This window comes from Pithys albifrons, chromosome 6 (genome assembly GCF_047495875.1).
Source record: "Pithys albifrons albifrons isolate INPA30051 chromosome 6, PitAlb_v1, whole genome shotgun sequence".
In the NCBI taxonomy this organism is placed as follows: Eukaryota; Metazoa; Chordata; class Aves; order Passeriformes; family Thamnophilidae; genus Pithys; species Pithys albifrons.
In genome coordinates, this window is record NC_092463.1 from 50146241 (window position 1) to 50159661 (window position 13421).

The window sequence follows — 13421 nt, forward strand, 5'->3', positions numbered from 1 at the left end:
CAGGACACCTGCAAATTGGCTGAACATTCGAGAATTAAGTATCAAGGCAGTTATCCTCTAATTTCAAGCATGTAAAACGGAGCTCTTCATTACACTTCTCAGAATATATTTTGCAATAATTAGAAGTGTGCTTGAGAGGCAGTGAAGAAAACAGGAGGAATGGCAAGTGCTACAGCCAGGTTTTCCCTGGATCCCATTCATTCCTAGTTTCCATTTGGGAATTTGTTTCTATTACATTTAATTCTATCACACAGCATAAAACACATGCATTAATCTCACTGGGATCCTGCTGTTCTCTTGGACAGAATTCCCACCAACTTTGATATGACAAAAATTTGGCTCTACAAGATGATCAATAAGTTTTTAAAAAAACCCTAGAACATATGTATATAAAGAAACATTTATAAATTTGAGTGGCTTTCAGTGCTTGCTTTGATACACAGCTGCAACCAGTAAAAATATCTCAAATCTTCAAAGAATTGCACTTGAACATTTAGCCACAAACACTGCAGAGTCCATAATTTATTCTCATTTCATCCCATAAATTCCTTCACCATCAGCTTATGATTTAATAATAACATCACAAATAACAATTAATAAAATATTAGGAAGGTTGAATGCTGTTTGAATTGATTTCACGCTGTTTTGTATTTAACAAATATTCTTGCATTAAGGCTTTACATGCAGAGATTTATTCCCTCCTCATTCTGTGGAGGATTTGCATGGATAACTCATTAGAGTTAATGGCTGCACTGAGCACAAATCCACTTTCTCTTACATATTCCCTCTACCCCAAACCCACCAAGATGCAGGCTATTCCTCTTTCAGGCTGGTCCACACAAGGGAGCACTCTCCTTCTTGGGCTCCCCGCCTTGACTTTCCTCTGCCGTTACCTTAGCTTTATTTTCCAGCTCCACAGAGTGAGGACTGCATGATTTGACATTTGGAAATGCTGCATATCAAGATATTTTTATATTCAATGGGCTTGTAAAATCGGGTGCTTGGTTTGTAGCAGCATGAGCTCTTTGAGGCAGTATGGAGGTGTCTCCTCAGCGCCCTGAAGCACCCATGGGCACACGTTATCTTATGATGGTTGTGGCAAGAGTGACCCAATGCCTCCCTCAGACACCTCCCTCGCTCTGCCCCTGCAGCCCACCCCTCCCCAGGACTGTAGGCAGAGCAGGCCATACTGGCCACAACTCCATGGGCTGCTCTTTTACCTCCACTGCCACAGGTATTCACCAGTACTGACATGAGATTACAGGCTTGGTCAAAACTTTGGGGTTCACCACATCACCAAGGAAACTTTTACACAATACATTTAGGGTTTTCATTTCCTTAGATAACTCCCTGGAAGATGTTATGAGTACTTGGGATCTTTTCGGAGGCCCTATTCAAAGAGCCTAAATTGAAAAAAAAAATTTAAAAAAAATATTCATTTTAATAGTCCAAGGCAGATACACAAAGCTTTAGAGGAACTCTCTGTGCATCAGCAGTCAGCATTTCTTGTGTTCTGCAGAAAACAGAAATGGCATTGGTCTATGCCCTTATTTTCATTCCTAACAGAAACTGAACTGAAGGGATGTGCATCATCCCCAAGCTAAGGAATGGGTCTTCAGCTATCAGGTGGTGCTGTGAATCCAAACAAATACAAGTCACTAACCAAATATAAAATAAGGGCTTACCTCTGGAAATGAAAAGGTTACGTTTTCTACAAGTCAGTGGTGTGTTAATTGCAGCACAGCAACATAAAATTATACTCTCTCAATTAAAGGGCCTGCACACAAGATAAACCTGTTTCTTTGCTAAAGGCCTATATGAAATGTTTTTACATTTGAGTGACCTTGCTATTGAGTTTTATTCTTTTTTATTGTGAAGATCATACAAAAATTGTTAGCATTTGGATTACTTAATTGCTTACCAGCCAAGTCTACTCACTCCCTCAGGAACTGCAGAAGGGGAGAAAAGTATGTGGTCACATAATTAAAGGCTGTCATCTATAGTCATGGCAGTCTGCATGAAGGCTTCATGGTTGCCTTAATCCTCACATGTTCTGATTTTGAGTAGTTGACTCAAGTAGGGTTTTTTGTATGCAAGGTCCTTATATCAGAAAAGAATGCAAAATATACGTTCCTTCAGAGAGGAATAGCAGCCCAATAGGATACATATAAAGAAAGCAAGAAAGAAATACAGTAGTATTCTTTCAGAAGGTCTGAGGTGTTTAAACATTGCAATTGATTATCAGCAATAACTTTTCACAAATTGTGGCTTAAAACGAGCATATGTTCAAATTCTGAAGGAAACCCCAAAAGTCTCTCAGCCTATGGCAGACTCTCCAAGTAGGCTTTTAAGCTCTTCTTATATTATATTACATAGAATCATAGAATCTTTTACGTTGGCTCATATTTACTTCTAAGAGCGTGAAGTCCAACCATTAATGCAGCACTGCCAAGCCACCATTAACCCACGTCCCTGAGGGCCACATCTATACATCTTTTAAATACCTCCAGGGATGGTGGCTGTGCCAGTGGCCTGTTCCAGTGCCCATGTGGGTCACCTTGTCACAGAAGGAGATCAGGCTGACCAAAAAGGACCTGCCTTTCACAAACCATGTTGGCTGATAGTTCTGTACATGCCATGTGACAACACTCAAGATTATCTGCTATGTTAGTATCTTCACCACAGTGATTACTTTAGGGCAATTTCTGCAGAAATCATGCTATCTCCAAAACACCTGCATTACCTTCTTCTGCTTGGGAGCTGTGAACTACGTAGTCCTTTGAAATGTTATTTCTGAGCTTGACCTTTCCTTCATTATATTCAGAGTACTTCTGTTACTAAGTTACAAGGGGCAGACCTAGAGTAAGCTGTGGCTCTTACCTGGGCTGCAGAGGCAGAAAGATGAAAGAGGGAGAGAGTAAAATAGTCCATCTACACATAACACTCCTTTGTATCTCACAAACCATGTAGCAGGTTTACAAGGCTCAGCAACAGAAATCTTCCCTCCAACCTAAGAGAATTCTCAACGAGAATAATAATGGGGAGAAATGACACCCCACCCAGAGGAGATCCACTACTCTGATGTGCAATGTCAAGTCCAGCTGTGTAACTCACACTGGCAGCCAGTAGAAGGAGGACATTTCATATCACCCATCTCTCAAAACTGGTCACATGGGTGGGCTGCCCAGCCACCTTTGGCTCAAAAGGAACAAAGGGGAAAGAGTGAGACTCTTTGACAAGGCTCTTCCTAAAGCACCAAAACCGGATGTCCTAGCAGAATGCTAGGGTAGCTTCCATTCCTGTTCTGTTTTGTAGAAACCTCTCTCCTTGCACCAATCATTGGTTTCAATATCTATTCCCACTTAAGTGAATGATGATCACAGCATTTGGCATGTGACAGATGTCCTGGGAGACCAAGATGGCAGAGCAACACATATGAGTATCACTCATCTGTGCTCAACTGAAACACAACCCCCACAACCACACCAGTCTCCAGAGGAACCTTCCCTCAGCAGGCCTGAACGCTTTTTTCTGTTTTATGTGTTTATAGCAAAATGGTGACAGTAATCAGTAACAATTTGAAAAGGGAAACTCTTTGAAAAATCAGTTAAACACAGTGGACTTCCAAAGTACCTTCCCTCTTGAAAGATTTGGGAAAACAAAAGCTAATAGAGGATGCACGTAGCTTTGATTTCAAAAAAACAAAGCTGAACATACATCCCCACATACATTTTGAAACCTTCCATATGTTTTCTGCAGGCCTTTTGGATCAGCAGGCTGAAAAAGCACCTTGTGGTCCTTTGAGATGACTTCTGCAGTACATCTGTGCAAATGGGAATCACTACAACTCCTGCTGGACACTTCCTGGGTTGGCAGGGCACTGCTGATACACCATGCAAAAACTTAGAGGCTGCAAGCCTGAAGAGAAGCAGGCACGTACTTGCACCAACTCATTTTTCTCACAGACAAAAGGAACTACTAAAATTAAGTAACAAAAAACATTTCTTCTTCCTCTTGGGGAAAAAAAAGCCTCAAACAATCGAAACAACAGAGGGCACTTATACTGCTAACCTAGGTTTAGTTCAAGGAATGACTTAAGTCTGTCCTAGTCTTTGAATAGATCTAAAATTACAGTATCCCACAGGACAAAAAGAGACAGCATTGAAAATACTAAGCTATACTAAGTTTTTAAATTCTTTGCAGTCACCATCACTCACCTGGAACAACTCACAGTCTGATGTGCCAAGTCTATCTGCCACATTTTGCAATACCTGGTCACAGAGGATGCAACCAATGTTCTCTCAGCACTCACCAGTAACAGAAATCTGCTTGAGATGGAATCACACCACTGCACACCAAAATCTGTCTGGGATTATACTTCTTTTCCATTGCATTCCTGTAGCTTCAAAACACCTGGGATGAATCTCTTGCCAATTAAGACTTCAAAAGACTCACACTGAGTAACTATACATTCCTCCAGAGAGACATCACTAAGGGAATATTATTCTTCTTAAATTATTAAAGTCTTCCAGTTTTGGCCTCATGCCTCACACTTACAAGATAGATGCTTTTAAAAATCAACCTGAAGTAGACTGTCACCTGGAAATGATGAATTCTTGCTCAAGTGCACACAAATCAGAAGTCGTGAGGAAGAGGCTGATTTGGTTCAGTCAGTGAACATTAAGGTCATCGTGTTCAGCTGACTGCTTGTTTTGCTGAACCACTTGGGTGCCTGCGTGCATGATTTCTTGCACTTGGCTGTCAAGATGCAAGGATGTGAGCTCTCAATTAGCTGTAGGTTCGATTTATGCACTGAGTTAATTGAAATCTGGTTGTAAATGCCTGGATTTTAAACTGCTGTGAAAGGTCTAAGGAATATGATAGGCAGACATAAACTAGAAAGGTAACTTCTATTTTCTCTAGATCTGCCAGGATCCAGAGATACATTTCATTTCATTGTGAACTTGGTTTCAGATTGCAATCTTCCTTTTGGTTCATTGCTTCTATGCGTGACCTTTATTTCAATAATCTAATTTTCTTCCCTGATCAGAGCAACAGTTTTGGGGGAAGGGCCAGATGCCTAGCAAAGAAACAACAACACTGAAAGCCAGATCATCAGGATTTCTACACAACTCCATCCACATTAGGCAATGGAGACTACCCAAGGCATGCTTGAAGGAGTGGAAGGAATAAAATGTAAGTGTGGCTTACAATTCCATTGTTAAGATTTTAACCCTTGGTAATCTGCTACTTTGAAGTCCCCCAGTAACCCCTTGGGTGGCAGTGCCTGTGGCAAAGTGGAGATCTGCACTGTAAGATTTAAGCAGGAGACTCAAAATGCTTAGGAAGTCTGGGGCACCAGTCAGGAGATCTCAGGGACAGCCCTAGAATGGGCAGCCCTAGGAAGCTCAGGGTAGATTTAAACTATTAGTTCTAAATCACTCATCAGCATAAATCTGAAATGCATACACCATCACTGGTTTGAAAAATGCAGTTTTCTTTTTTGAAACTGGTAAGAAATAACCTATGTTTGTACTGATTGAGCCTTGTAGGCTGATATGACTTTCCAGATGTCTTTAAAACACATCACAAATCAGACTGTTGCTGTGCTCTGTGAATGTGAAATCTATAGTAGCTGGGCGATCATTCTGTAGGCTGTCCAGAAGTCAGGATCTTAAATCCTACCAACAGTCTGTCACAGATGGTATGGTAGAGGGGAAAAAAGGGATTCTGAAATGCTGAGAGATAAAGTAGGCCACGTAGCTGCTGATCATGAATATAGTTGCCTGGATAGCAGAACTGTACATCTAGCATATGCTGCAACTCAATAACCCCCCGCAACTCAGAGGCCTACACAAGTTGGTTTTATTTGCCAAATGCTTTGTGGTTCATTTTCCACTACTAACATAGGAGGCTGTGTTAAGAAGAACACAGTCACCTCCTCAGAGTTGCTGTAAATTCACATATATAAATTCGAATATATTACAGACACTAACACTACTCAAAGGAACAGATTCCACCTGCTCCACTTGTGTCAGCTGGTTTATCTGATTTTACCTCAATCTCCCATCTCTCTTGACCATAACTGATGCAGTTAGGTTTGTGTGTTAAAGAAATGAAAACAAACCCTCAGGTATACCTTCCTGCAGCAGACTCTTTACAACAAGTGAAGCTATGTAGCAGCCTACAAGCATTTCAGTAGTGCCTTCTGGGCTTACAATACAACTGTATTAACTGCAAAGTACAAATTTTAATTTGCTGCAGTTTATACAGAATTCTTTAAACATAACAGTTGCTGTACCTTGTGTTCTTGTCTGAATATTTTACACAATCTACTTATGTTAACACCATCTCCAAGTCAGTCATCTCTGAGTGTTACACTTGTGTGTTTGCCCCTTTGCCTGCCCACCCAATGGAGCAGACACCCTCAAGTGGCCCCACAAGGGCTAACTAACAAACAAAAGGAGCGCAGCACAGTCACAACACCAGGTTCTTGTGCTTGTGAGGGAGATGTTCTTCCTTCTTGTCTGCAGATTCACATCCTTCCCTTCCTGAAAAAGATACAGCCACTTCTCATTGTTCACTGACCTCAGCTGTGAAGTCAAATACTCTCATTCAGATGAAAATTGCACAGTGTGTCATGCCAATATTTCTACTGTAATACCATATCGACTTTTTTTATTAAGTCCACTGCTAAATGGAGAGATCCCAAAGCTTCACTTCCCATTGGCTGCCATGGTCACCTCCTCAGACTCAGAATCTACCAAGCATAATGTGGGTGCTCCAAACCTGTGCAGGTGGCTCTAGGGCATTGCTAGTGCTGTTTAAAGGAATATATTATTTATCGACCTAAACCAAAGGCCCTAGTTACTTCCCATGTACACTTAAGATATTTGATCGAGAGGTATCTCAGTTCCTCCTCCTTCCCTTGATCACATTAGCTTTCCATCTAACATTAGACCCTACTGTAGAGAAGCAGCAAAGTGAAAAAGGGCATACTAAACCCTAAAGTAACTCTGCTTTGATCTGCCTGGCCTCTGCATGCTTCCCAAGAATCTTGGCCAATATCTTGGTTTTCAAAATGTGTTCCAGTAACTCACTATTTTAAACTCTTATGATACCAGAGACACATAATAAACTCACTGGTCAGAAAGCTTCTCACAGTCATTTAAATATTGAAAATTCTCATGTGCCATATATGGTCCACTTTGTGCTTTTTCAGCACATGCTGTATGACCCAGACAGAGAGATCACAACTAGAAAAGTCTTACTTCTGTTGATCCTTTGGGAGATATTGATAGCTTAGGAGCCTTTACAGGTGACGTTAGAACAAATCTATAGCTATTCTACTTCATGTAAGGCACATATGGGATACATGAGCCTCCTTGGTGGGGTAGGTGAAAAATGTCCATAAAATGAACAGCCTGGGTTAATTTGCTATGGAAAAAATAATTAGAGCAGTCTGAAGGTCAAGAGGAATGAGAACATGTTTTTAATCTTCTTATCTACTGTTATTTTAGGTCCGCTAAAGTAATTTGTAGAGATTTTCACATAGCAAGCTGGCATGTCTGTTATATATTGACCTAAATTTACCTTCCATAATTTTGTGAATTCACAGAATGGTATTTTACATGTGAAATCACCACTGTCTGGGTCTATTATACTGTGAACCACAGCACAAGAAGTTTAAAGGAAAATTCTGAAGGCTGAAAGACATCTACCAATAGTTCTTCAATATTTCTATGTCCTTTTCCTCCAACAGATTCCTGGTTAGTGTAATATGTAGGCATATAACACACTGAAGTCTCTGCTGAACTGAGGAAACAGTTAAGACCCCCTTTCATCTCAATTTTGGGATCAACCCCTTTCATTCTTCAGTTTACACCAGCTTAGTGGTTTTCCCCTTTTAGAAGCCTAGGTCCTTTTTCCATACACATGGACAGAAGGGTGACTGTTCAGTGAGGTAAGTGAAATGTGTCTGTAGCCTGCTTGACCTATTCTGACCATTGCTAAGGAGCAGCATCTCAGGCTGGGTGAGCTACCATTTTTTCCTTTACACACCAATTGTCTTGCATCAATGTATTTTTTTAGCTAGCAGAAAGTATGCAATCTGGAGAAAGCAAACAAAACCCAACACTTACCATCTGATTCAGAGGCTGCTCTGAAAATCAAGTAGCTGCTGGGAAGAGGCTGAGTGATCGAACCAACATTTTCTCCCTTCGGCCCCTGGAAACACACACAAACAACAAAGATGTAAGACACAGAAGCTGTAATGGACTGTTCAGTGTCTCTCTACCCTTCCCAGGCAGAGTGTGCATCTTTGAGACAGAAAAGAAGGAAGGAGCAGATGGAACAATGTAGAGAGACTCATTAGTAATCACGACACTGCTGCTGCAGCTCCAAGGCAGTAACGAGCTCCTATGTAAGTGGGGCTTGGTCTAACCTATGCTCAGCCCAAAACCTACTATGTTTATTCAGGCCTTCAGGAATGGAAGGGTCTTACTGCTGTCACTTTGGACAAACCAGTCAAATATTTGCTACTAATCATCTTTGTGCAACACCTGAATGGACTATATGCACATCTTATGAACTCTGTGAGGTGCATATGGACTCACAATGACACACCCTTCATGCACCACCACAAAAGCAGCAGAGCCACACCTTGTGCTGTGAGTGCCTTGAGCAGAGAGGCACTGGCAGCTTTTCTGGAAGGAAATAAAGGGGAAGCTTCACCCTGGAAACCTGTCTGTGGGAAAGGTGGAGATGTGCAAAATCACAGATTGAGAACCTTCCACCTCTAAATCCAGAGCCTTTCACAATCCTTATGCAACAGTGCCTGGGATGATGGCCACCTCAGGCTTTGAGTGTTTTAGTTTAGAAGCTGTGGCAAAAAAAGTGTCTTGTAAACATACTGCCACCATCTTTTCAGCATGACCCTCCAGCAATGATGCCCAGGGAGGCACAGTCCACCTTGGATTAGACACTTCTTCCAGGAGAACCACAGGCTCCCACACCGTGATCTCCTCCCTGTCTTCTCCTTCTTTGAACTACAGAAGATGCTAAGAAAGAGCAGTTCTGGTACCCAGTAAGCACAGCTTTATCCTTAATACAGTATGGACTTTGTGCCATAACCTGTTTGAAATAAATAGGGATCTCTTCTCCTCCATTGTATTTCCAAAGTGACCTGGCCTCCTCCAGTTCCTTCTTTCCTCACTTTGTAACAAACAACACAAAAGCAGATCCTCCTTCAAACATGCAGACATGTCAGAAATAAAAGCAGACCAGAAAATGTCACCAATATGCTCATGACCACTATGTCAGCACCAGGGGAACAAGCAGTTTTCTCCAGGATGCTCCAATACAGATTTCCTTGAGTTTCCGGAGAACACACAATGCTGAAAATCTGTAGGTAGATTTTTGCAGTTTGAGTATGACTCTCCCCCCTTACATGGGCCTTTATAGTATTCATCCTGTTCCTTGAAAGAAGGATTTATCCCTGGCAATAGTTCACAAGCATAGAACTGTGACTGCAAGTGAAAACTGCTCCCTGCATACAAGTGCCTCATAGTTAAATGGTACTTTTATCTGGATTTTTGTTTTTAAGTTATACTCGGAAAACCAAAATTTAGAAAGAATGAAGAATGCAAGCATAGGAAAAGCATAAAACTATGTGAGTGTACACCACAAAGATGCAGTGCTGAGATAACAACAGTCTCCAGTCAAGCTTCTTGCTTTCACATCTGTGGGGTTCCTCTGCTGCCAGGAGGAAATGGGTTCCTCATTACTCACTTTAATTTTCCCCTCCCCTCTCCCACAAGACGTTCACAAAATTAAGACTGTTTAAAGGCTTAATAGTCAGGACTGGCAAAGTTGAGATTTGATTAGTAAACCAGAGCAGAGCAGCTTAAGACATTACTAGTGACATTAATGTGATCAGGCATCATTCCCCATGGCATTTTTCCTTTCAGTAGCTTTCAGCTGAGCAAGGTGTTTGAGCACTGTTGATAACACCATTACTTGTGTTTTCAATGCAGAGGCTGGTATTTGCTGTTTGAGGGAAAAACCCACAACCAAACAGTACAGATACAAAACCCCCAATATTAAAAGTGGAGATGGGAAGGAGGGTTTAGCATATGGGAAGGAGGGGAGGACACAAGATTTTAAAAGGCATTTAGTCTTGTGGATAAACTCCAGAAGCAGCCAGGTCAGTCTGTCACAGAAACTCACTCAGTAGTGAGGCGTGTTCATATACGAAGGGGGTTGTTTCCCATAGAAAGCAAAGAAAAGAGAGGATGCCATAAAAATTGCATCAACATCTGGACAGAATAAATGATGTTCTGTATCTGCACAGCAGAGATAATGATGCTTTTGGTCTTCCAGACTATGATAATCATGCATGTTTAGAGTCGAAGACAATGACCATCTCTCACTAAAAATGAGTGTTCTCCCTGCTACATCAGGGCTCAGAGCTCAGCTGCAGACCCCAGGCAGTACAACTAAGAAAGGATCACCTTCAGATCATTAATGTCTTTACATTTGATTTGAGAGTCAAGAGGCATTATCAAATAAGGGGTGATTAGGCTTTGAAAAATGGAGTGGACTGACAGTTTTAGATAGTATGACAAGATCTTTTGGAGAGCTATAAATCAAAGCTTTAAAAGGGAGGGAATATGTCATTAACACTATTGTGGATAACTAAGGATAAAGATGAAACTCACTGTATTGTGTTCTAGAATGGAATGACCAACTGTAAAAGCAGAGGCACAAGCCCATTACTATGACTTTTTCTTTATAGGAATTGCTCAAATTTCTTAAAAATCAACAACATTAAAATTATATATATTTCCAGATACAGTGGGTCTGACCCCAACTTACTTAGTGCTCTAAATAAACAGCAGAACAAGCTGCAGATAATGAAAGCCTTCCCACACCATGCTGCTCAGTCAGCTTCTGGACAAGCTCAAAGTGAAATATGACCTATTCCAGGACAGTTTTTTGGGACGGCCGGGAAAACCCTGCCAGCTGAAAGCCCTAAGCTCCCTCTGCGAAGCAAGAGAACAGACACCCACACCCTCACACTAATTACTAGGTTGGCATTCCCAAGTCTCCTGCAGTCACCTCGGCAGAACACCTCTTCCCAGGAGCAGTGTGGAATCACATTGCCCTCACACAATGGACAAAGTGCTTCTGCTGCAGCATTCGGAGCATGTAGGGGAAGCTTTTGTTACTGCTGTTTGCACTGCTTGGAAGTTTTGGCCTTGGATTTACAAAAGCCTGGGCAGAGCAAATAGGTAAAAGGTCTAGTCCATTTGCACTGCAAAGGAGTTTCAGGTTAAAACTCTCAAAAAGTCAGGGAAGCAGTTTAGAATAAAGAACCCTTTCTCTTAGCAGTATGTTTCTAGGACAACTCTAGACCCCAGAGAACTTTACAGGAAAAACAGTACCCAGGTGCATGTGTTTAGCTTTCAACTATAAGCAATGGACTTACATCTTACCTTGAAAGGTGGCCCAAAATCTCACCCTACTCTAACTGAAGTTAAATGCCTGCAAATAAAATTTACTTGGCTAGCACTACCATAAATACCTATGGCAGTGCTTGAACCAGACATTTGTTCCAAAGCTGAACCCTGCAGTTAGATCCAAACCAGCATGTACAAAGTGTTCATTAATTACTCTGAGTTAGCTGCAAGTCCACTGATGGAAATCAAAGCTGGACCCTCAACTCTGCTCTGGGTAATTCCTGAAAATTTCAAGACCTGTTTTGGCCAAAAGAGAAAGTTGTTTATCCAAATTTTAACTATTATTTATCTATATGGATATTTCTGTTGTGATGGACAGTAACTTGGACTTTTGCTTAAGCTTGGGCTAATCTATATTTCATGAGAAATAGACCTTCTTTGCATAGTTAAACACAACCAATTTAGATCAGTCAATTCTGCTCCAGTTGCTTTAAAAGGAGGCTGTGAAACAACATAAAACGAAACAGTATTTTTAGCAATTTCAGCCTTAAACTGTTGTCAGAGTGCAGACAGCTTCTTTGACATCAAGTAGTTCACTCGTGGATTTCTTCTTGATGTGTATTATGATGTTTACCTTATGGCTGAAAGCATCTATCACACATAACAATCCAGGCTGAACTCAAAATATCCTACTGCGCAGCTCAAATGTAGCTTTCTAAATATGTCTTAAAAGCCTTAAGAATATTATTCTGATTTTAAAATGTAAACCTCTTTAGACTTTCTCTAGTAAACAAATGTTTTCTGAGGTACACTCCCTTCACATTTAATATACTAATTCCTATTTCTATCATATATTTTCTCAAGAGACACAAGAAAAACACACACACACACACACACACACACACACACACACACACACACACACACACATACACACACTCTCACACTCACATATTGATAAAAACTTCTCTTTGTTTTGGATACTTCCTATCAAGGGAAGGGCATTCTTGCACAACACATCAGATCTGTCAGTGACACTACTTTTCAGTACCTGACTGCACTTTTGATTATATTTTTCACTCTCTCTCCTGACTGTGCTTCTCAGAAAAATTCACTTGACCTGTCAAGTCACAAGGAATTTTTTTTTGACAGACAGTAAATGATCAACAACCTCCTTAGGTGCATACTCTGAATTAAAAAGCATCAAAACTCTCAAAAATGAGTAAGAAGCAAGGTAGCAATGAAACCCTTGGGAGTTTAAACAAAATCAGGGCATCTAGGTACAGATCAGAGCTGAGCTGCTGACAGAAATCAGCAGCTTTTACCCCTGGTTGTTGAGGTTAATTTGAATTCTCTCCTCTTACCTTATAAAAAATTGAAAGACTTTTAATAGTGATTGTGTAGCTGTTTTTAAAGCTGTTCAATTAACTGCAGGGATGAGCAGAAGTGTGTCTGCTTGATTTGCCCCCAGAGGGCTTCTCTGTATTTTTTAGAACTTCTGATGCCAGTGACAAGTGTCTCCATTGCTCTCACGTGAGTCTTTCCAAGCACATTTACTCTGCTGACCACCTTGCTGCAATGCACTAGCTTGTAATGCTTTATTTATATTCATGATGTCTCCTAGAGAATTTATGTCTGCAATAACTCTGCTGAGTCACCATTTTTAACAGGGAAACGAGTTCAAGAATATTTCAGCTTTGTCTTCAGGATATCCAATGGATGTGGCTCTCAGTGCCTCTCAGGAGGTACTGAGATCATTCTCTTTGCTCATAGGCATTAGATAATTTTTTCTTTTTTATCTATTCTTAAAGGGAAGAAGAAAAAGAAATACAGCTCTTTAAAATTTGTAGGGAATTATTTTAAGACATATGAAAAACTATTAAATCATCTGCATTACAGGGAGATGCAAAAGTCACTGCAGGAGCTCCTGAATGTATGAAAAGGGATTGTGTCAGACTGAAA

At 40.8% G+C, this 13421-nt stretch overlaps 1 protein-coding gene across 8 annotated transcripts in view; it reads right to left on the reverse strand.

Moving 5' to 3' along the window:
* Positions 1-13421, reverse strand: part of OSBPL5 (oxysterol binding protein like 5) — a 178563-nt gene that overhangs the window by 26641 nt on the left and 138501 nt on the right. For all 8 annotated transcript variants that reach the window (XM_071558828.1, XM_071558832.1, XM_071558829.1 and 5 more), the window contains exon 8: positions 8142-8226. In XM_071558828.1, coding sequence (XP_071414929.1) covers positions 8142-8226 — 85 coding nt within the window. The remainder of the gene's footprint in view (positions 1-8141; positions 8227-13421) is intronic.